The 24,486-nt window shown below is 38.0% G+C and overlaps 3 protein-coding genes across 4 annotated transcripts in view; 1 reads left to right on the forward strand and 2 right to left on the reverse strand.

Annotated features, from left to right (window-relative positions):
* Positions 1 to 24,486, forward strand: part of LOC128257119 (CCN family member 2) — a 59,263-nt gene that overhangs the window by 22,768 nt on the left and 12,009 nt on the right. Inside the window, exons 3-9 of one of the 2 annotated variants that reach the window (XM_052987953.1) lie at positions 5,003 to 5,098; positions 5,200 to 5,221; positions 12,277 to 12,356; positions 13,604 to 13,748; positions 20,656 to 20,945; positions 21,547 to 21,699; positions 22,877 to 23,152. In XM_052987953.1, coding sequence (XP_052843913.1) covers positions 5,006 to 5,098; positions 5,200 to 5,221; positions 12,277 to 12,356; positions 13,604 to 13,748; positions 20,656 to 20,945; positions 21,547 to 21,699; positions 22,877 to 23,152 — 1,059 coding nt within the window. In that variant the 5' untranslated portion in view covers positions 5,003 to 5,005. Of the gene's footprint in view, positions 1 to 5,002; positions 5,099 to 5,199; positions 5,222 to 12,276; positions 12,357 to 13,603; positions 13,749 to 20,655; positions 20,946 to 21,546; positions 21,704 to 22,876; positions 23,153 to 24,486 lie in introns of those variants that run through there. The other variant, XM_052987954.1, reaches the window with a different exon arrangement.
* On the reverse strand, positions 9,121 to 9,915 carry LOC128257120 (uncharacterized). The gene is made up of 3 exons (XM_052987955.1): positions 9,652 to 9,915; positions 9,428 to 9,601; positions 9,121 to 9,369 (listed from the first exon to the last, which is right to left on the reverse strand). Exons 1-3 carry the CDS (start codon positions 9,907 to 9,909, stop codon positions 9,196 to 9,198), a joined length of 606 nt encoding a protein of 201 aa, XP_052843915.1. The 5' UTR covers positions 9,910 to 9,915; the 3' UTR covers positions 9,121 to 9,195.
* Positions 15,032 to 20,387, reverse strand: LOC128257116 (phospholipid-transporting ATPase ABCA3). The gene is given in 4 exon segments (XM_052987950.1): positions 15,032 to 15,114; positions 15,183 to 16,697; positions 16,699 to 19,647; positions 19,649 to 20,387. Coding segments are annotated over 3 exon segments (5,145 nt in total). The 5' UTR covers positions 20,333 to 20,387; the 3' UTR covers positions 15,032 to 15,114; positions 15,183 to 15,185.

Here is a 24,486-nt window from a genome sequence, read left to right on the forward strand (position 1 = left end):
CAAGAAAATTTTAAATATTTGTTTATTTTCTATTGTACTAAAAAGATTCCTTGCTATTTAATAAAAAAAACAAAATTTTGCAGTTAAAAAAGGAATATTTATATTAAATGAAATTAATATTTCTCTTTTTTTATTTTTTTTTAATTTATCAAAGTATTTATTTAATACCCATACCCATACAATACACATCAATAGTTTTAAATATTATTCAATGACGTATATTGACCATAAAACATAAACCCAACATTTGTATTCCGAATTTGTGTTGTGTGTACTCCTACTGTTCTTTAGTGTGTGCGTTGGGATCTATGTACTTAGGCACAGCTGTACTTGCAGTCCTTGCCTGGTAATTACATACAGACTACGGGGAAGGACTACTCCTTCTCCAACTCCTTGGGCGGCTGGACAAATATTTGGCTTAACCTTTTTCCTTTTGTGCGGCTTTGTATTTGCCTTTGGTTTTATGGCAGCGCCTGTGTCACTATTTCATTTCGATTTAAGCCGAGTTTGCCACAGTCCCTAGCCAGATTTGTATCCTTAATTTATTTGTTTGCGATTTTCTGATATTTTGTAATTGAGTTTTTCCTCTTTTTATGCTGATAAGGGTTTAAGCAAAGGATGTCAAAAAAAATAGGGAAGCCAAAGCAAACTGTTGATATTCATTGGACACGACACGTTTACAGGCAGGATATTTATACCAGGACGTGAATGTGAACAAAAATATGTCCCCTGGGAGGTTGGAAGGAAGTACTCAGCATCCTTAGTCGTCTTAATTTATCGCTGTGAATGAATCACTTTGCGACAGACTTTGTTTCTTGAAGGGACACGTACCTCTGGCGACAGGATATACTTTTGACTTAATTTGATTTCACCCGAATGAATTTCAATTAGCTGCAAATGAAATTTACGCTACGTTAAGTGATTCGCAAGGAGATAAAAGGGTTTTTGTAGTAACTAGCTCAAACGGATGAGGAATTAAATTGTAGGAAAATTTCCTTTTCTTCTTTGGACTCAGATTGATTATGATTTGTATCTCAGAACATTTCCCCACCCACAGATCTGGTTCCTGCCATAAGCCTTTGTTAAGCGCCAACACTTAACCGTGTCAGGCTGGGATTTATAGCTCCATGGGCACTTCACATCCTTCAGATACTTTCCCCCCAACCGCCTGCTTGTTACTCAGCACTCTACCAGTTGTTAGTTTTCCCTTTTCGGCCCGAGTTGATTGATTTCTGTTCTAGTCGGGTCAAAGAGCAGTCTGAGCAGCCCTCGCCTCGCACATCCGCCCCAAAACACTAGTCTGACAGTATATTGACGCGCAGTCATAAATAAAAACACTCAGATATTCATGCCAATGATTCCTTCTATTTTTTTTTGTGCTGAGCTCGTCCCCCGACTTTTGTTTTTCATTGAGTAGAGCCTGCGGCAAAAATCCTCTTACCAAATAAAAATTGTATCACTTAATACTTACACAGGGCAAAAATAGATATACACAAGTAAAATCTAAGGATATATAAATATAAATAAAATAATTATCTCAACAAATTTTTCAATACCATCTTTAATCCTACAAATTCAATTATGTTTCCATTTATATAGCAAATGGATGATAGCGACATAAAACATTGTTTTCATCCCTGTTATTTAAAAGACAATATGTTGATCTAAAAATATATAAACCAAATATTAAAAAAAATGCATTCAGTGATGTCTAAAAAATAAAATTATATTTTCTATCATATACAATGTCTTGTTAACATGAATCTATTGTTCATTTAATATTTTCCTTTATTCCAAACTCGCATCCCTTTGATATGAACTATATTGTGTGGTAAACAAATTTAATAATGCCAGTTTAAGCGGTATGTAACATATTTTTATTTGTGTACCCATGTTGCATGATAACGTTGTTTGGTTTTGATCCATTTGCAGTGACATGAGGTTAGTGATTGGGTGTGGGCGTTTTTGGGCGTATGACTCCTTGAATGCTGAGCGTTTTGTTGATGATTTGCGTGTTCTTGAATAATTGATGGTAATGACAATCTTTCGATGTGTCAGCATTGTTGTCACGCGTTGTTATCATTCCGAAAAGCAGCATCAACATGATTGCGATGATTGTGTTCATCATCATTATGACGCGAATGCCAGTGTTGTCATCGCTGACAGCGGTCGTTGGCATCGTGTGTGTTCTGAATAATAAGATGCTAACGTTGCAACACACCCGCTTACACACGCAGATACCACGGCTTATGAATGATGAGCAGTCAAACAATCGGCCGTTCCCTCCAGGAATCGGGACTTATACTGATTTTCCCGGGAGTGAGACATAAAAATGGGGCATCAGCTGCTAATGCCGGGCTCATTATGCTCAACTTCAAAAATTAAACAAGATTAATTTGTTGGCTCGTTTAAAATGGCTTAACAATATCATTAATTTCATTGGCTCGGCCAAACCAAAGTCAACATATTCCGGCGGACAAACATGGCTTAAAACCGCTTTAAACCATCGAATTATGAGGGATTGTCATGGTCGGGCGTATCATTAATCACTTTTCGGGTAAATGGCCATTTAAAGAGGTCATTAAATCCTGTCAGCGAAGCCTCAACTTGGGGTCCAATTTTTGCAACTTGTATTTTTAGTGGGTCAAACTTTTTGTTGCATAATTTTTTGGGTCCTCCAGGGCCAGTTCCGGCTTTGTTGTTATCTATTCATTAAATTTAATGACATAGCTCCCCAGAGTTGTCCCATCCGGTTCTGTTTTGAAATCATCAGGACTCTGTGGCAAGCATTTTTAAACGGACCTGCTCATTTCCGAAGTGACACACACATTTTGCCCCCAATCGCCTCAAGCTGAATGGGTTGGTCTAGGGTTAGGGGATGGGGGTTGGGAGACAGCATCCTCGTCTCTTTCATCATAATTATAAACACAAAACAGTCGACAGGATGGATGGATGCCTGGGTAAATGGATGGGTTTTGTACTGGGTCTTCAGCACAGCTCTTGTTTTGCTCCTTTTTCCTTGCACTTTGCCATTAAAGGCGAGCAACATGTGGCAATATGTGTTGGCCCACATTCGCCTCGCAATTAACAGATCAGAGAGTTGCAGTCAGTCTCAGAGCTATACATTAAAGGGGTCTTCTAGGACCTGTGATTCCGGCCCTCCTTTGTTAACTGTTCTCATGCGGCTCGTTGGCCTTTATTATTGTTGACTGTTCTGGCCCGGCATCAGCATCCAAGTCCATTTCCATTTCCATTCCATTTACATTTACATTTCCCCCGTCATCGTTCATTGTAATTGCGATAATTACGAGAAGCACTGGGCATAGCTTCTTGGAGCGGCACCTTAATGAAGCAGCATTCATGCAGTCCATTGATGCAGTCGTCCTGCATCCTGAGTATAAGTATGAGTGATGGCCACTCATCCGTCACCCAGCCGATGTCCTCGTTCTGTTTATCCACATAGCAGCTCACGCGGTCCGTGTCGTTAATTGAAATCTTTCGCATTAAAGCACCCGCCATTCGCACGGTACCGCCTTTTTGCTTTTCCACTTTGTAGCCGGCCGCTTATTGTTTTTGTTATTAAAGTTTAATTAAATACCATTTTAAAAATGCACACGCATGAGTGGAAAATATTTTTTAATGAGCTTTTGCGCCTTTTGTGCGCAAAATGAAATACACGTCGCTGCGACGCTGGCAACAGGGCGTATGCGTGTTCTTAGCGCGTAAATTGATTGCAAACAAAGGCGCACACAGACACTTACTCACACCAATCATGCGAAATAATTACCTTTCCCAGACGTAAAAGACCCACCATAAATATATAGGCTTTCACATTTTTTTTTTTCATTTATCGCGAAAGTGTGAAATTGCGGGCGATTTTGGGGCGGCTTTAACCATAGGGAACAAGAGGAAATTATTAAATGTGCTCATCCGCATCAATTGCAGTTTCCTATGAAAAATGCAACTTTCGTTGTTCAAGCAAGATTAGCAAGATTATTGAGCTGAATATTGATCAAACAATTTACTGCAATTATATGCTTAAGGGGAAAAGCTCTGAGAGGGAAACTATTGACGTTTACAATTGAGTACGTTTTGGTCTCTATGAAACTTAATAGTTTTAATCAGAAGTGATGATGTTATTTCATTATTATGGGTTATTTTATTGACTGAGGACTAATGAAGAAATATGTTTATTAAAGATATAAGTTACTTATTTTAAATGTACCGCACTAGATTTCTGATATTTTCATATAATATATATAATATATATGTCATTTATTATAAAAATTTGTTTTCAATAATTGCTGTTATAATAAGCTTAGCAAACCTTATCTTAAAAGATAAAAAATTTTCTGTTGTATAATGGATTCTAAGTTATAACTAAAAGCTATAAACACAAATGCCCTAAATTTCTTTTTAAATTGCAAACAGCTTATATTCAATTTTGTTGCACATTTCTGCCACTGGCATGGTCATCTATTTCTCCTCAGCTAAAATTCATTGTTATTTTATTGTGATTTGACCTTCAAAAGCGAATGCAAATTATCAAGATATAAAAAGTAACCTTGTCCTAAAAACAGCTGTATAGAATCCAGTGAAAATAACTATTACAGAACTTTTTAAGAGCGGGTTCATTGAGCTTTTTATCCTAGAAACCAGATTAATCACCCCTAGAAGAGGGGTGGAAAAAGATGGCATAACAAAACTTTGTCTGCTCTGTATAAAAATATTTCGTGAAAATGTTAAAGGTTGGTTCAGGTGTGAAAATCTTTTGTAAATGTAAAAAGAGGCGAAGAAAAACCAAACTGAAATGCAAAACACAAACTTGTAGAGAGGGCGTGAGCAGCCGTTACCATGGCAGTAGTCGTAACCATTAGCCGTAACCAAAAACCGAGCCAGACATTGAATTGACCTTAATAAAGTCGACTGCGACTGCTTCGACCTTTTTACCTTATTTTCGTTTACTTTTCCTTACCAAATAATCCAATCTCTCTGCTTACAGAAAATGCTGATACTGCTGCCACTGCTTGGAATTTTTGGTAATGGTCTCGTTGCTGAAGTCGAGGCAAATCTGAGTCTGGGCTTTAAGGCCATCAAAGTGAGTTTTTGAACAAAAACGAAGCAGCCATGAAAATCTTTATGAATGCCATTAATGCTCTTTCCTTAATTATGCAATCCCATCCGCCTTCCCCGGATCAGTTGCCCAGGCATCCCAATCCGGGTAAGTACTTTAGGATTTTGGCAGACTCCACGATTTGAATTGAATTGCACAAAGTCGATGCGTATATTTGCAATTGGTTGGGAAAAGCAGACTTTTAAATTACTTTAACTGTGTGCTTCATTAATCAAAGGCCTGTCCTGCCATCATCATCATCACCATTAAGTGGGCCCGCAAAATTGATTTCCTTAAAGTGGAACTCCTAGCTAAACCCCACAAAAGGTGGGAAAATACGTTTTTCCAATTCACCTTGCCAAGCCATCAATTTAAGTCTGGGATTTATTGTTGGACTTCGGAAAATAAATATTAATTCCACAGATTTGCGGTAAAGAAAAACAGAAAGTTATGGAATTTAATTTTGAAATTGGTTAAACCAATAAATGGCTGACTAAATTGTAGTGTTTGGTATTTTAAAATAAATGAACCAATAAGCTTAAGCCAAATTTATTGCAACCTCTCAATAATTTTACAAAGATTTAATCCATCTAACAAAATAATAATTTTCATAAGCTAAGAAATTTTCCAGGATTCAATATCCAGAAGCTTAGAAAATATTTTTAATTTATAGAATTAGGAATTTTTAAGCAGACAAATATGTAAAAACATTGCTCTTATAAATGAAAAGTCTTTAAAAATAAGTTTTACTATACTGTACAACTTAAAGAAATCGGCTTAAGCTAGAAAATGTATTTTGTTTGTCAATTGTGTGCATTGCCAATGACTTCACTTTAATTACACCAATTGGAGAGCTTCTTTTTCCGTAACAAGAAACAAAAGGAACATAATAATGCCGGACACAATCGAAGAACCAAAAAATTTCATTAAAACTTGCAGACAGGAAATGTTATTTTTTGTTCTCAATGTGTTCGTCGTTTTGGCAAAAGTTGTGAACCAGTTTCCTAACATTTATTGTGCACCTATATCCAACAGATCCCGGCTTAGCAGATCCCATCTCCTGGGAAGCAGTCACACGCACACCGGTTCAACCGCCTAACTAACGAGTAAAGTGATTTTAATGGTTTTATGTTCGATTCGTTTTCTTCATTTTCCATTTTTCCCCACTCTTTTCGAGGTATGTGAATGTATTCAATTCGCTTCGACATGTGCCATTTTCCATGCTCTTTTTCTGTTTTCTATGCTTTCCATGCAGTCCCAGTCCCCCGCACGATGTCGTAGAAAGCTGTTCGAAATTAAACAGCAGCAGTCCGAACTGGGCCAGAAACTTTTCCATTCGAGGGTGTTACAACAAGTCCAACCCATATCGTGCTGCCAGAATAGCTGCATATATCTTTGTATATATAATATTGGCCATTATTTCCCCTACCCCGTTCGAGTCAAAAGTTTTGAGTCAAATGCCAATACAGTTTGTGTATGGCCAGGACCAAAATAAAAGTTAGCTGGCCAAGCTGAGCTGAGCTCCTGGCCGGGCACGTAGTCCACCGACTGGTTGTGCCCCGGGCCCATATCAATGACCAACACGATTGCTTGGTCCTCACACAGGCAAAAAATTAAAAAAAAACGCTAAAACCCTTTCATCATCTAATAATGATCGTATTAAAACGTTTACAGTTCTATTAGTCTGCTCGTTGAAACTAAATATTATAAAAATTACTATTAATAATTCATAGATATTTAAATTCTTATTTAGATTTGTTATAAAAATCATTGGGAATACCTATTTATAATATGACAATAGTAAATAAATTCAGGACTTTTAAAAGACTTAATTAAGAGTCAAACAATTTTTCAATTTAAGTGTAGGAATTTAAACGGGAAGACACATATCAATTATTTTTAAGTTCTGTAAAAATACAAAGTTTTCACACGATATCTATTCGCATATATTGTTCTTTAAATTTAAATTAGTCTCTAAACGTTAAAAATTAATTTGTTAAAATTATACATTTTACTAATTATAGTTGTCTGTTGTATGGCCTAATCATCCAAGGCTTAATTATCTATCCAAGCATTTGATGATAACTTTTTTTTAAATCCATTGTTGTAGCTTTATTAACCTAGTGCCAAGATTACTATTTTATGATGAAAATTTTCTTGGTGCAGAGCTAAATCGCTCAGAACCAGAACACATTGTCCTGGCGGTGCGGAACAAGTTTATTTAAACTGCAGAACTTTCTTTTTACTTCCATTTCTATTTAGCCCAAAAGCGAAAAGTTACCGGAACACCAAAAACGGCTGAGACGCCGTGAACTTGGCCAAACATTTTGCAAATACGTGAAGCAACGAAGAGTTACCACAAACAAGCGAAGTACGAGAAAGTTCACTCCGAATGAGCTGCGAAGATTAGTTAGAACATATCATTTGCAGACGATGCCATAGAAGGGCCAAGTCATATAAGGAAAAAGTTTTCAAAGTTGACTTGCAGGGGAAAGCAGTGCACTTTCTGTATTGATAGTGATTCAGTTGGTAATACAAATTTTGATATGAAAACTTTGTAACTTGTGTTGAGGCCTTGACAACGTCTTTTATATCATACAATTAAATATAGTAATGAATTTTAAGACATTTGACATCCTGAGACGATAATCAAACTAATAGATAGTTCACTTAAATAAGTAATTCTTAAAAACATATTAATTCGGGTTTAAATCATAAAAAACTAAGAACTAATTTACTTTGTGAATTTTTAATAAACGACACTGAAATAACCTAACTTCATTTTTCTCTGTGAGACTTTAATTTAAGTTCTCCTGTATGAACCCAAGTTCCTAATTTTGCTAATAGTGTTTTGGCCAAGCTCTTTCGGACTCATTGAACTTGGCTTTACTAGAACGTACCTTTGGATTTCACCAATCCTTGCCAAGTGTGCTCAAACATATCCTAGGGCCATTGGCAATCTTTAGTGCAGATTTTGGTTTGTGAAGTAGAACTGGGCACAGTTTTCAGCCCTCAATGATGTCCCAAGCAAACACTCGAGAGGCAAAAATTGCGCATACGCAGCATGGGCCGCATTCCCGAACATTATTTTTGTTTGAAACTTTTGTGTGGACCGTTGCCAGGCATTTTCCGTAGCCTTTTCTATGATCCGCTGCAGGGCCAATGGCGGAGGGTACTCAAAACTTGTCGCACACGCTCAAATGTTGTAAATCTTTGCACAAAATGAAACTTTATTTGGTCATGGTCATCAACGACTTAAGTAAATCTAAAACTCTAAGTAAAACAAACACTACACCCAGCCAAAGGAGACCGAGTGCGAAGGCAGAGTCTCACTGAGGCCGCATAAAACAAATAAACTAGGCACACGTGACCCCAAACAAGGCGTAAGGCGGGGGGCGGGGCTGGTGACGATGACCCCAACAAAGGGACACGGGGTCACAAAAATGTGCCACACCAACAGAAAGTGTAGACAGCGGCCCAGGGTTCATTTCGAAAGGCAAGACTTTGAGCTTAGACTGGGAAAAGTGTTTTTTTCTTACAGAAAAAATGTTGAACGAATTATTCCCAGGTAATAATTTTTTAAGAGTATGTATTGAGCTTTAGAGTCTTTATTTATTATGCTTATCAAAAATAAATATTCTTTATATGATCAATAAACGCTTCCTTGTACCAGTTACATACTTTTCAACGAATATAACATAACCTTTTACTCTACGAACAACGGGTATAATAATGATTTAATTAAAATACCTAAAACAATTTATATTATTAACCATCACCAAAACTACAATAATTATCTAGCAATTTTTAGCTGTGCTTAAAATAAAATTAATAGCTGGAAACCAAAAATAATGGCTTTGTATAAGAACATTTACTTTTTAAAAGTAATGTTTTAATTAAATATATTATTTTATTACAAACCATAAACAAAGTTAAAGCTACTACCCAAAAAAAAACCAAACCAAATGCTCTGCAGAGCTTAAAATAAAACTAATAGTTCAAACCAAAAATAATTGCTCTGGTATAAGAACACTTTGATCAATAAGTAATTGTAAGTAGTTTCAGGATGCGAGTTTTTCGTATTAGGTTTGCCTAACGAATTCACCCGTTATCTCGAAGCAAATTCCATTTGGTCGTTTAACATTATTCTCATCAACCGCCGACAAGGTAAACACAATCCGGTTTAGTCCAGAAGGAGGCCTCATGCCCGCGCTGAATATAGCGTTCATAACATATGGCTCCACATAATATACTGTCTGAAATGTTAAGATATAAGTTATTAACAAAGTAAGCTTGTATAAAAAAGATCCTTACCCCTTTATTGTTGAAACATTTTTCTGTATCATTTTTATTTAAAATATATTTTACAAAACTATTATACCAAACTTGTTTCTGATCGTTAAAAATTTTGCAGAAATCGTAGCACCAAATATTTAGAATGGTCGGTTGCCAAGATCCACGATCCAAGTGTAAGACACTAAGTCGCCCCTTAAAGTAAATTAATTAAATGCATTATTCCATTTGTTATGCCAAGTTACCTCAATGCGATCCGTTGGCTGTACATCCCACACAGTGCTTATATTTCCGCTAATGTGAAGCCCATCTGGTTTTATTTCAGAGTTCAGTTCCGATAAATCGAACAGTTTATGCACGTCTGAAAATCCTGGCGGTGGATCTGGACAACTATTAAACACATTTTCGTCTAAGAAAACATACTCGTAGTTAATTTCAAATGATGGATGCACAATTTTAAGCAGGATAAGTGTTTGCCATAGCAAGAACTTGTAGAGTTCCATTTTACAATTTTTTCCGAATGAGTGCTAGAATTTTTTGATGGCTCATTTATATACGTTTTTTTTTATATAATCAACATTTCCTGTATAATTTGTTTAATCGCGATTTTGTAATGTTAGAGATATTGATCACTTTTAATGATGTTAAACGTTAGCAAAGATGGCTATGTTGATTAAATAACACATGCTTACAAATTTAAATCGGCAAAATCTTCCATGCCTTGGTTTCTCTGTGCAGTTGGACATTTTTTGCATGTTACTATTTTATAAAGTTTATAATAGAATATATCAGAATAAGTATCAGAATATCAGTCTGCCTTTATAAATTTTTTTTAGCAATTGCTATTGCCAAGAATTGATTTTGACTGTTAAAATTGGTAAGCCAGTGTAATCGTGTAAAAGAACATTGGCTGTTATAAACGTTTTTGCTACTGCAAAAAAAAGGTTTTGGGTGGTATACATTTATCTATAGGCAAAAAGGTTCCAAATCTAACATATATTTGAAAAGGTAATTCGAGATTCCGATCAAAATATAAATACAAAAATAAATACATTTTGCAAATTGGAATATTTTTAAGCTACTTAACATCCATTAAAGTCAAGCCTATGAACTTATTAATATGTGATAGCAACTAAAAACAAACCAGTAAACAAATATTGAGGTTTTTGTAATCAGCTGCCATTGCTTTTAAATGAACCTTTATATTTTCTGAGACTCTTTGATCATCAAGGGTTTTCAGTAAGAAGCTCAGAGTATTTGCTGTTCGTATACATCGCCAACAATGTCGGAAAGTGATTGCTTGTGACAAACTCATTTACACGAAGCACCCACACAGGTGAATTTCCAAATACATCACCGTCTAGGGGTGCAAGGTTTTTGAACCCAACCGAGTGTGTGTGTGTGTGTGTTTGTGTGGGTTGGTGCTCAATGTAGACGTCTTCTTGTTGGAACGGAGAAACACATTAAGCAGATTGCACTTTGGAAAATGACACGATATAGCAGGAGTAATGGGTGCGATGCACGTAGATACTTCCGGTATTGTCCGTTGCTCGCTGGGAACTTTTCAATAATATACGTAAATTGCTAATGTCATAAAGATGCGACAACGTGCCCATATTCATTACAATCAGCTAGCAATGCCAATTTTCGCATTAACCATTGATGCCAAATGAATGATGGTAGGGCACACGCGCACACGTCTCGTCCTTCCGTGAAAGTCACGTCGCCAGTGAAATCAATTCAAAGTGGAAAAGTACAGGGCACGTACCCGATCCCCTTGCACACAAAGCACAAGGGGGTGGGTGGGCTTAAGCTCCTCTGTCGGTCGGTGCCTCTACGAGCACTGTCTATGCGCCCCGTTCACCTTCACAGTGCGATTGCAAATGTCCCGCCACAAGCCCTGGTAATTGTGATTGGCGGTTACACATACGAGTTTTTGGCCAGGCCAAAACAAGAGCCAGCCGTGTCTGAACAGTTACAGCCAAAGGACACCGAAAAATATATTTGCAAATTCTTTTAAATAATTGTTTTTAATAGAGATTTTAAAAAATTTCAGTCACAACCCCATCAAAAAAATTTTATTAAAATTACTAAAATAATTCCTAGTTATATTTTATATTCTGTATTTGACGCTATTTAAATATATCTTAACAAATAAACACTTTTAAAATATAAATCATTTTTACTCTGAAATTCAATAATATCATTTAAGAATTTCATAGCACTTTTTAAAAATAAGATTTATTTGTTAGTTGAGCCAACAATAATTTTTAAACAAACTTCTCACAAATACATTAGATCCTTAAAAAGATCTGATTAAAGTTTTAATTAAATTTTGAATTACATATTTATCAAAGAATTATTTTTTCTCTCTGCTAAACAAAGAATGGGGCAAAAACAAACTTTTGCGGGCTAATGGCATGCCATAAAGCAGCGGCGTTTGCTAATATCAATTTTGATGAGACACGGAGGCAACCGATGGCCTGGCAGCAGGTCTATTGTTTGCGCTGTAAATATGCGATTCTAGCGAAATTTATAACAAACAGCACTGACATTAATTGGGCTCCCATTCATTGGAATTGCACATACGACATGTATTACGCATTTGATGACATAAATTAGCAGTGAGATGAAAGCAAAGCGAAATGAAATGTAGAATAAACAAGTCAAAGCACTGATTGCCTAAGAATTATTTGAAGTTCGTATTACCTTTAAAGAGTTTATGTGTGCAATTCAATTCGATTCCCTTAATGCTTATGCTCATTTAAATCGTTTTTTTTCTATTTTCCAACTATTTTTGTGGTGACAACAATGGCAACCAACGTAACATCTGGATTGGGATATGGTCTTCACTTCGGATTCGCCTGCAGCCAATTGCAGCGTTGGCAACACAACATTCGCACATGGAGTCACATTTAAATTGGATTGTAAAACTCAATGCGTTTGCGAGGTAAGTCGCGAGTCACAGTCACAGTCACAGTTCCCAGGTCGCAGCCGGTGGCCAACTGCTGGGGGCCATTCGCACAAGAGTTGGCCACAAGCCACAGACATCCAGAGATATATATAGTATAGCATATACACAGATACAGATATTGGGGCACAAAAAGCATTCAGACCAAAAGCCAACTGCAGTTTCGTTAAACGATTCTCGTTGCCAACGCTGTTGTTTAACCTGTGCTATTTTGGCTTTTTGTTTCAGCCTTTGCTTTGGCCTTGTGAGTTTTGGGTGGGATTAGTGCCAGCACTGGCACCATTTAGAAGCGAACTGCTTTTGCTGGGTAGCGATTTTAATTAAAATTTAAATATAGTGCCAAATGCTTGAATTACAATTCACAGTAGTTTTTAATAGCTGTTATAACGGTTTCAACTCTGTTTCGCTAATGAGATTTAAACAGTGTTTAACAGACATTATCCAATCTAAATGATGCTATAAATGTAAATGAAAAATTAGTTTAGCTTTTTCAATCTTAATAAAAATAAGTAAATATAATTATATATTTTTTCATGATTATTATCAATAATATAACATGCATATATATATTGAGCTGATAATACTTTATTTTATATATTGTTTTCCATATTACCTAAAAATAGTTTCTAAAAATATCTTTAGTTTTTTGTACCAGTTTGAGTTGAATTTTTAAGCGGCTCTTCAGCTTCTCAGAATCCTTGCAGATAATACTACGACGATTAAAGTTCAAACAAAAGAAAAACTAAGTCCTTGACATTGCTTTATGGCTGGACCCCACCTATACAATCGCTTCTAGTTTTTCCATGTCTAGTTTGGTTTTTGCGCCTTTTTTCCAGCTGCGCTGGTAGTTTATCATGTGGCATAATACAAACACAAGCACTCGCAATTTATGCAATGCAATTTCGTGACGATGCCAAAGACAGGGAATGGGAGCCCATTGGGCTCTGACCGCTTAGAGGCGAAAAGTGGATTACAAACAAAGCAGTGAGGGCCCGACCGAAATGTTAATTTCTCCATATACAAGGGCAAACATAAAGACACGAATGCCAAGCAAAAGTTCGTGGCCGAGTCGAGGACCCTGCCAAGTTTTGGCCATACTCGTGCGATTGGCCCAATATTTTCTTTACATTATGACTTTATTTTCGGCTGCCCGACCAAAGCTAAATAAACAACCCAACAGCATCAGCAATGGGCCACATTTAATGTATTTTAATGTGGCATTGCAGAATGGCCGTCACGCCTGCTCGACGCTGTGTCCCAACGAACAGCTCCCGGCGCCGGACGACACGATTTCCTGCCGATCGCCGCGCCTTGTCGAAGTTCCTGGCCACTGCTGCAAGATGTGGCTCTGTGAGAATCCAACAGCTGATGGTAAGTCGTCCATATGCACTCAGAAAAAAAAGTATTTAGAAAACGTAGAATTGTTTATGTAATTTAAGAAGGTGAAAATACCTCAGTAAATGCTTGAATTTTTTAATAAAGTATAATTCAGATATATCAAAAAAAAAAAAAAAATACAGAAATCCAATCTATTGATCTTTCAGGGCCCTGACAATGATGATTTGATTATTTTACAAAGGGCCGGTTTTTAAATGACATGTTAAATGCATGTTTGTATTTTTGGGGAAAACATAATTTACGGGGTGTCGTTTATAAACGGAATTTATTAACGTCAATGTATGAATCTGACGAAAAGAAATTGAGGTTCTAGAGATTAAGAACATTAATAAATTTTTAGAGTAGAAAATGTATTTAGTTCTAAATCCAACTGATTTAAAATTAGCAAGCCTAATGTTCTGAGTTAAAATTTTGTTTAAATTTTAAGAAATTCAAGATTTTAATAGTCAAATTTTATGCAGTTTTAATGTACCAAAATTGAATGTCTTTCAATTAGGTAAAAAGAGTGCCATTGTATTCCTATTTTATAGGTTTTGATTTTTTCAAAATAATAATCGACATAAGTTCACATGAGAGCAATTTTAAATTTTCCAAATGAATTTTTTCTCAGTGCAATCACATTTCCACTGCCATGGCCTTGTTATTGTTTTATAAGTGTGTTTATGGCTGTGGCCATCCCTTTGTGACCACTTCCTTCCCCTACCTCCCGCCCACTGCTCTGAGTTAATGGCGCTCAGGGGCGTGCCGTGCTGTGTCCGATGCGCAACTTAATGCTTTTTAAGCGCCCCCCAAAAACCCACATCCCACCCCGAATGCCCACATCCTACGCCCAAAACCGAGTAAAGAGTGCAGCGCATATTTATGAAGATGAATTATTTCATCACGAGACTGGAGGCCACGAGCAGAAGCAAATACTGAAGCAGCAGCGTAATTACTTACACAAGGATTAAGTGTTAATTAAACGCGCAGAATGCAATAAATAAACAAGATATTAAGCGTTTCTGCCAGCAGCTACAGGGTGTAGCTTTTGGCGACTTAAATGGAAAGCCCTTTGAACATAAAACGTGAGGCACACATTCCTGGCCAGCAATTAGTGCAGGGTGTTTATGTTGAAGAGTCTTCGGAAATCAATAATTAAACCCATAAAAATATGAGCAAATTTCTGAAACTAAAAAGTCAAAAATTTCAAAAAATAATACACAAAACATACAGACATACATTGCCTTGTAAAAATTTTATGGAAAGGATATTAATATATTTAAAATAACAGAATTAAAGAAAAAAATAACAGAATACAGAAATAATAACAAAACTATTCAGCTAGCAACACAAAAATTTTCTGAAAAAAAATTTTAAAATAACGCATTTTAATGATTAATACTTCTAAATGAAAAGTTAAAAACTCACTTTTTAGTTATCACTACAAGAACCAGCTCGTTTTGAAGCAAAATCTAAGAATATTTCCTCCAACCGTGTCTGCATAATTAAATAATCTTCAATATTCAATTTTTGCATGTTACTTTCAAGGAGCTGAAAAATTGTAGCCAAATTTGTCGATTGTGGCATGTAGTATGTTACTAGGCCATTATATTCATCTTTGAACTCGGAATGGGGAATCTCTTCCAATATAAATCTATTTACCCTTAAAACTCGATCTGGTAATAAATTGTCTGTGCCTAAAAAAGAATGTTTTTTAGGATCAGCTTCTGCGAAGGAATTATTTTGGCTTGAGGAAGACGATCGTTCCAATATTCTTTGAAAATTTTTCTTTTTATGCTTGATTTTTATTTTCAGTATGAGTCCCTTTGAGTATTTGATTTTTAAACTTTGCACTGATCCTATGCATTTAAATTCGCCATCCACCATTATGGCTAATCGGGTGCACAACGCCTCGCACTCATCCATACTGTGTGAAGTGAGGACAATTGATTTTCCAGCAGTACGAATGAGTCCTATTACTTGCCAAAGTTGTCGTCTAGCACCGGGATCCATGCCACTGGTGGGCTCATCGAGATATAAAACCGATGGATTTCCAAGCACCGCAATGGCCGTGCTCAACTTTCGCTTGTTACCCCCACTATAATGTTTCGTTCGCTTATCCAAGTGCTTTTCGAAGCCAAAAGATACTGCTAGCGTCCAAGTTATTGCATTAATATGTCGACGTTGCACACCTTTTAATAGGCAATACATTTTTAACGTTTGCCGGCCAGTCAAATCATCGAACAATGCATCAAACTGCGGACAATAACCAATTTTTCCGTGAATCTTATGAGTGGATATGTTGTCGCCATCTAAGTAGGCTTCTCCGGAGGTAATCTTGTGATCGCCAGTTAGCATTTTAAAGGTTGAAGTTTTACCAGCTCCATTCACACCCAGGAGGCCAAAACATTCGGCATGTGCGACATGAAACGAAATGCCCCTTACAGCCAGCTTATCTTTATAGCGCTTGGTAATATTATCAACCAAAAGGGGTATATCTTTTCGTTGGGCATTTATCATTTCTCTAACAACCAATCGTTCCGCAACAACGTCCTCATTTTCGATTGAAGATCCTCCCCTCGAACGCTTTCTTCCGGAGCACAACTTACTTAAGGCTTCGCCTATTGCATCGAATACCTTGGCATCATACATAATTGGTAGCAAAAATAAAGCTAATCCCACAGCAAGTAGATATACGATATCTGGCAGAGTACCAGGGCTTTTCCATGCGAAATATCCTGGAATATTACAGCATATGGGAACATTGCGGCAACGTTCCTTTTCGGACAATTTCGTGATGCTTCTCAAACTGCAGCCACTTCGAATATTATATCCTATATGGATGTGGTGAGCGGCACTGGCCAAACTATAGTGTGGAAATAATCGAAAGTACCAGGCAAGTGCCGATGCCACATGCTGCAGCTGAAATGCCTCAAAATCAAGCTGCTACGACCAGCATAAAAAATCCACTTCCTGCCAATGTATTGAAAATGGAAATTCGTGTAAAACCTGTGGCAGCATTGGAGAAAAACCCCGATAGAGCATAGCTCAGGGGAATGGCAGCTAATCCAAATATTAACAGCAGATAAAAGAACCGACTAAGTTCTAAAGGTGTTGAATAGCCACGCTCTTGAAACGCAGCAATCGTAAATATAGACGAAAAGACGGATATGATAAATATGAAATAGTCCCATACCATTTGACTCGTCCAGTAAGCACACACATCCACTCCACTTAGGAATTGCAAGAGTTTGGCTCGAGTTTCTCGCTCTTTTATGACGGGGATCGCAAAGAAGGATGTTACGAATGCCATGGTCAAGCTTAAATTGATAGCTATTTCAGCACCCAAACGCTGACCCTTATTCAGCCGTAATGTCCTGGTATCCTCGCTATACGGCAATGGAAAATTACTTACATATGTAGAAGCTTCCTTGCCGAGCAATTTAATGGCCAAGGCATTATGCAGTAAGTTAAGCGTCAATGGTGCGGTATGCAGGGGCTTGTTATTCAACCACGCAGTCAAGTTATCCTTACTGATGGTTAGCCCGGCCACATAATCGAAATCGACTCGGCGGTGTTCACTTATGTCACGACTCAGTATGTAATCCTCAAAGCTTGAGTCTCCTGTTTTAAGCAGCTTTACTCTATTACCGAATTGCTTCAAGTGATCCATGTAAGTCACAGCTAAACTCGACGCTGGATCAGTGGCATTATCATCCAAGACTACATAAACGTATTTGTACTGCAGAATGGATACGGGCATGGAGGGTAATTCGTAGTAGATCCTACCACCGCGCGAGTTAAATATGGTCAGGGTCATAATAATTATGGGCAGACAAATCTGAATTATCATGAGCCAGTAATATCCTATGGTGATATAAAATTTCTTCAAAAACAGAGCCTGCCAAAACATACAAAAACGGATCCAAGCTCGTGTTTCCCTCGTTCTTGTATCAAACACCAAGTCCTTGAAGCCCACACTTTTCTCAGCCTGAGGCACATCCTCTCCGCCACGAACTCTTCTTTCGCTGTTGACTTCAATGAAAACATCTTCTAACGTGGCCCCACTCAGGCCATACCCCTCCAATTTCAAATTGTCACAATTCACATCCAAATCCTTTAGTAATGCCGCAAAGTTCTTGGAGTAATCGGTAGACAGGCGATATGTTAGTTCGGTTCCCAACTGCCTTTCCAACTTTAAATTAGGCACATGCCGATTTATCAACTCGGTGACTGCGGCCACATTGCAGCCACTCTTCATCATGCAGACCAATTGATAGCCAGTGCCAAATTTTTTCTTCAAATAAAAGGAGGTGCCTTGGCATTGCAGCAAGCCATTGGCTATGACAGCTATGCGATCGCCCAAGACATCAGCTTCATCCATGTAGTGAGTGGTTAGCAAAATAGTCCGTCCGTTCTTTTCGCTTTGCAATAGATCCCAAAGACTTCTGCGACCGGCTGCATCGATGCCTGAACTGGGCTCATCGCACAGTACAACCCGAGCATTTCCACACAGAGCACAGCAAAGGGCCAACTTGCGCTTCATGCCACCAGACAGCTTTTCAGCGGCCACAAAAGACTTGTCCTGCAGCTCCAGCATGGTCACATACTTACCCACCTCGTTGTCGACCGCCTTGGAGCCACGTATTCCTTTCAGCTTACTGAAGAACTTAATATGATCGCGAACACTCATGTTGTTGAACAGAATATTGACTTGCGGGCAAATTCCCAATGATTGCCGCGCTTTTGCCAAATCATGTCGAATATCATAGCCGTTTACTATGGCCGTTCCGCTTGTGGGCTTAATTATGCCCGTTATCATGTTGATGGTTGTGGTCTTGCCAGCTCCATTGTGGCCAAGTAGGACTGTAATATCATTGCGATACATTTTCAAGTTTATACCCTTGACTGCTCGGTGTTTGCCATATGTTTTCTGAAGGTCGCACAGTTGAACGCCCACAACCCTATTGGTTCTACAGCTTTTTTTTTTGTTCGGCGATTCACTAGCGGTGCTTTCGAATTTTGCATTTTTTATAACAAATCTAAAAGGCATAAGGTCTAGCCAAAATGATCTGCGAAAGATGAAGTCCCACCTGCGAGGTATACCGTAATCACCAGGAAATACCTGTTCCACATAGAGGCAAATAATGAAATATACGCCTGCCCCGAAGGTCATGGCCATGATCACGTAAAACAGGGTCAGATCATCGTCCTCCGAGATGGGCTGAAACATATTGTGCCAAGTGACTCCCTCGCCAGTTCCTTCCCACATGATTATGACATGGAGGCCAAAGCCCAAGGCCGAGTTCGTAAACACCATGCTGATGAGCAGTTTGTGGAAGAGGTTAAGACGGTCGTAATAGTAGTAGGCAAATGAATAGGGTATAAAGGTAATAAACCAGAGAATGCAGGCCACTGCAGATGCTGTGCTGGCTTTTGAAAACATTACCGCCAGCAAAAAGCAAAAACATATGCTAGCTATCACATATGTGTGCAAAAATACCAATACAGGAAGCACATTTGCATGTGAAAGTACGGATACGGAGAAGTAGAACTTGATCATCATCAGGAACATGATGAGCAGCACCACCACCATGAGCATTACATAACTCTTGACGAACCAGGCCATCCAATGGAGCCAGTTGTGTACGCCGATCAATTTCATTATTTCCTTAAGTTGCAGTTCCTTCTCGGTCGTCACATACTTGGTCACCGTCGAGCAGGGATAGATGAAGCTCAGCAGGATCACGAAGGGCAGTAGTTGACGCAGGCCACTCAACAATTGATCATAGCTGAATGCTCTGTAGGGAAAGCGTTGAATATTTATATGCGGCAGATCTGCATCGGTGATTCCCGATGCCAGGGTCAACCAGGACATAGTTAGGGCATGTTGGAATTGGCAGAAAACCCTCCCTAATATATCCAACCGGAACTCCGCCATCGTTTATCTCTCTATTACGCGGTCCAGTCGAGTCATAGGGTAGATATAATCTAGATGTCGTCCATGTTTCAATAACTGGTCCTTCCATTGTTCGCAGTTCACTGGGAAAACGAATCGTGTAATTCAATTCAATCGGATATCCGTTGTCATTGATGGCCACTGCCTGCTCTCCAAATTCCACTCCGGCCAGAAAGTTATGCATCAACATATCCTTTTCCATGTGCGATGCAGTGTCATAAGGTCGAATCCCTAGAAGTCTAAGGCGCAACACCGTAGCATTCATAATCTCAGTATTGAACGGTGTATCCGGAGTGAAGCACAGGAAATTTCGTGGTATATTAAGCGTTCCGTTCTCGTGCGTTATCCTATTGCCGAGCGGAATCGTCTTCATATACAACAATAAGTCCGATGTAGATTCAGGATGGTATCGAATTTCCGGCTTAGCCTCGGGCCTTATTATTAAACGCATAATGACAATAAGACAAAGAAACAACGTTGGCAGAAGCATAACACAAAAAATTTGCATTTTCTGATTCCACTGAAGTGTCCAATTCTTCCATAGCAGTAGCTTGAACTTTTGCCAATCTCCCACGGAGTAGACTTCAGTGTTCGAAAACGATTCTCTTTCTGGCTTCATTTTAAGATTTTTGTTTTTAAAAGTTTGGCAACGCTTTGATTTGAATTTCAATGAGAGTGGGACTTTTTTGTTGTTTCTAATTGTTTTGTTGTTTTTAAAAAGTTTTAAGAAGTTTAGCTTTTTGAGATAAATAAAATTAAATTTATAATAAAATTTTTCCTTAAAAAACAAAATGCATTACTTAAACATGTTCTCGAACCAAGATCGATGTTTGTGCTAAGGCTCTACGAATGTTTCGTTATTGTCCTTTGGGGCATTGATTAATGAGTCCACCGATCATAAGCGTAGTAATTAGCAATCTTTTGCCCCTCCACTCGTTGCAGTTTACGCCACCTGCCACAACAGCACCACAAGCGGCAATTGGACCGCCTGCAGCCGAAGCTGCGGCCTTGGCACCGCCTCGCGGCACACCACCACCCACGCGGGCTGCCATCAACTGAGCAATTTGCGGCTCTGCGAGAATCGCAGGTGCGACAAGGACGACCACGAGGACAATAAGCGGGGCAGGAGCCATCCGTTGACGCACAAGCGGAAGCAGCATCACGCCCACAGCCACTCCCATCAGCACAATCATCACCACAAGGAGCACGAGCAGCCTGCCCACAGGATACGAGTGAGTGTCCTTTTAATGACGAAATGCCTTTGCCATTTTGGGAATGTTACCAACAACACTGGTGAATCCGAGTTTTGAGCACGAAAAACGTGTCTAAGTATTTTTAAACAAGCATGCAACGGTTTTCCTACAGATCCAAACAAGTTAACGTAAGCGTAATACATTTTGTAGCTGTTCAATTTAATTTAGAATCGAAACAAATGTATAACAATAATGAGTCCAGTTTGTTAAGGTAATAGAAATCGATTTAATTGCCTTTCCATAAACAACTTAAGTAAATTTGAATGTTATTAAAAATGAAAAAATTAAATAAGCTTAACCATAATATTAAAACCCTTTAGGCATATTCTTCGATTATTCAATGGTAAACAAATTTAGTGTCACCCCGAATTAAAGTTTAAAATTATTAAAGTACCTTAAACGTTTGTAAGTTTTTCTTATTTAAAAGTAAAATCCAACTAACAATTTAAAGAAAAAAATATATATTACAAAATTTGAAAATACTATACCCCCTGGTTTTTTGTTGCATTGTTTCTATTTAAAGGCTCCTGACTAATAACTTTACTTTTCGCATATTTTTACTTCTGTTTTTCCGCCGTAGAAGGGCCACGAGTGCCGGAGCGTCCAGCGCCTGGGTCCTGCCAGGATTCGCCTTGGCGAGTGCGTTTCCCGGAAGCTGTATCGACCGAAACTGTGCGGTAGATGCCATCGCGGGGTCAAGTGCTGTGCCCCGGCGGTGTCCACCACGATACAGGTGAGTGGGGAAGACGATTCTCGGGATATATTCCGCACCTGCCTAATGGCAACTGGGCTAAGATGGGCTGAGCTTAAAGTCCCACCACCTGGCGGGTAAGGAGGAGATGCAAATTTACGCGGATTGAGTTTCTCACTTTTCTTTCTTTTTCTGTCTGGCTCCACCTTTGCAGTTTGCAGCAATTTGCATTCCCAGCATCCAAGCTTGTTTTTCGCCATTTGTTCTTTTCAATCAAATTGCCGTCAATTTAAAAGCAATCCCATCAACAATCATTACAGTACACTCACTGCCTTTTGTCATAGTGATAGTTCTTAAATCCAACCATACCCTGGAATTTTGGATAGTGTCAACTTTTCTGAATTTGTTATAAGCCTGTATAAAAAAATAATAATAATTTAAAAAAGGTTCTTAAAATTAAAATGAAAACCCAATTTTGTGAATTTGTTTTACCTATGTAGCTCAATTCAAAAATAACCTCATAAATATTCTATCCATTTAATAAATTATTGAAGTAATAAGAAATCATTTTTAAGTCCAACAATTATTACAAATACAAATTTGGTTCATAAAAGAAACTAATGATTGTTTGTAACAATTCAAAATTTGTTTCCTCTCATTTAAATCCATTCAAGCCATGAAATATTTTTGATCATTTTAATTTGTTGGCATTAGCATACCTCTGTTATATGTGTATTTTTCATTATTTATTTATTTTGGGATTTTTGATGCGGCTTGCCGCGATTTAGCTTTTTAATATTTATTTATGCGCATTCCAAAGCAATCTCACAAAATTGTTTGATGATACCTGAAAATTTAATTGACAGGATAACCCCTGCCAGTAATACTCAGAAGTCAGTTCTACGTTGCCTTTTTATTTAGATTATTGGCTCTTGCCTTTCTGATGCCTTTTACTTTTAATTAAAAAGCAAATTGCATTAAAACGTCAATTTGCCCAGTTGCAACAACAAGTGCCAATGCCAAATGGCAGCAAAATTAAAAGTCAAACCCTGCACAGATGTCAAAATCAATTTAACGCCTCTTCTCCCATCCACATCCAACCAATTGAAATTATTCCAAGAAATGTAAAAACCTTTCAGCCGAGATTTTTACTCCTTACATCTTCTATCTTTTTACAATGGTTCTTTTTCCCTTTATGCCATTTTTTCTCTTGCTTCAGGTTGAGCTGTTGTGTCCTTTAAATGCTGTCGATCCAATTAACTACGTACAGCGATGGAAAGTGGGCAGAAAAAGGCAGCTGAAGGAGCCCCAGGATGATGATGATGATGATGATGATGGGGCCGATGAGGAGGAAGAACTGCTGGAAAATGCACAGTTATGGGATACGGTCGCCTTGGAGCCAATTGATCAGGAATTCCTGCAATCACATCAGATACAAATCGAGAATAAATTCATTGCCGTAGAATGGATACTGAAATGTGAATGCAGCACGAATGTGAGTACCTGGGGGCAGGGTTTGGGGCTGTTCTTGTCTTGTTTCGGTGTTCCTGCGGCAGCAGGCCCATAAACGACGTCATATTACACTGGCCCAACTGTATTCGCATGCCAGTTGAGGCAATCATTCGGGTTGTGTCCTTACCTCGACAATCATTTTGCCTTTTCCATCTTGTATCCCCACACTTGCCGTACCAGATGCACGAAAATTGCTTTCACTTGTCATTTTAATCGCATCTTTTGTTGTTGTAAACGCCCTGACTTTAGGTAATACCCCGTAAACACTCTGGAGTGGGCATGATGGTTATTGAGTTGGGTATAAAAATAGTTTGTTAAAACAATTGACCTGAATAATAATTATAACAGGGGATTATTGTCTGCAAGTTCTATCTTAAGAATATCATTAGTTAGCTTATTATTGCACCTCAGCTCATTGAGAGCTTTAACCTTGGTAAAAAGATAATTGTAAAAACCAAATACATCATTAAATAGAAGTAGCCAAAAGAAGGAAGAAATAGAAATAGAATAGAAGAAGTAGACCCTTAAAAGCTGAAGAATTAAAATAAAATGTGTTTTTGTTTTTATTGCGCTTAAATAAACTTAACATGGATGGGTATCAAATAGCCTTCGCCTGCCAATAAATTGTATTCATCTCTGGTTATTTTCCCAGTCTATGCACAAATGTGTTTTTGTTTTCCGAAAAAAAATTATTGCTGCAATTTTTTTGTTGACTGCTTGGTTACGATGGGGGCTCACAATCCCTATTCCCTGCGGGTAAATTGTAAATGGTAGTGGGTGTGGATGGGTGGCTGCGCCCAGCTGTCTGTTGTGTTTTCCCATTATTTTGGCGAATTCATCTTGAATGCCTTTGCCTTCGCCGCCCGTATGCGCTGCGCAATTGCAATGATTGGATTTTTATGAATACATTCATCAAAGGAGCTCGCTCTCTGCGCCACTGGCAAACCGAACGAAAACATTTTGTTGCATACTTTTGGATGGTAAGTTTAAAACGCCATAAGGGAGAGGGGGTGTGCGTGCGATTGTTTGTGCGCCTAAAGTGAGGCTTTTGTTTTGTTTTGTTTTGCCTTTGTAAGCGGTGAATGGGTTTTTTTTGCAGTAGATGACTATAGTCAATTGCCGAAGAATGGTACTATAGCCATAGAAATTGGATGTCCTAAAATGTCTTTCGCGATCAAGCCAATAAATTGCTATATTTAAGTTTAATAATTGTAAACTAAAAGTTTTAACACAGATAACGTCAATAATACATATTAAAACTAATAACATCTATTGTTTGACCTTTTATTTTTAAACATTTTTTTACTTTTTCGGCTT

Source organism: Drosophila gunungcola (assembly GCF_025200985.1).
Source record: "Drosophila gunungcola strain Sukarami chromosome 3L unlocalized genomic scaffold, Dgunungcola_SK_2 000002F, whole genome shotgun sequence".
Lineage (NCBI taxonomy): Eukaryota > Metazoa > Arthropoda > Insecta > Diptera > Drosophilidae > Drosophila > Drosophila gunungcola.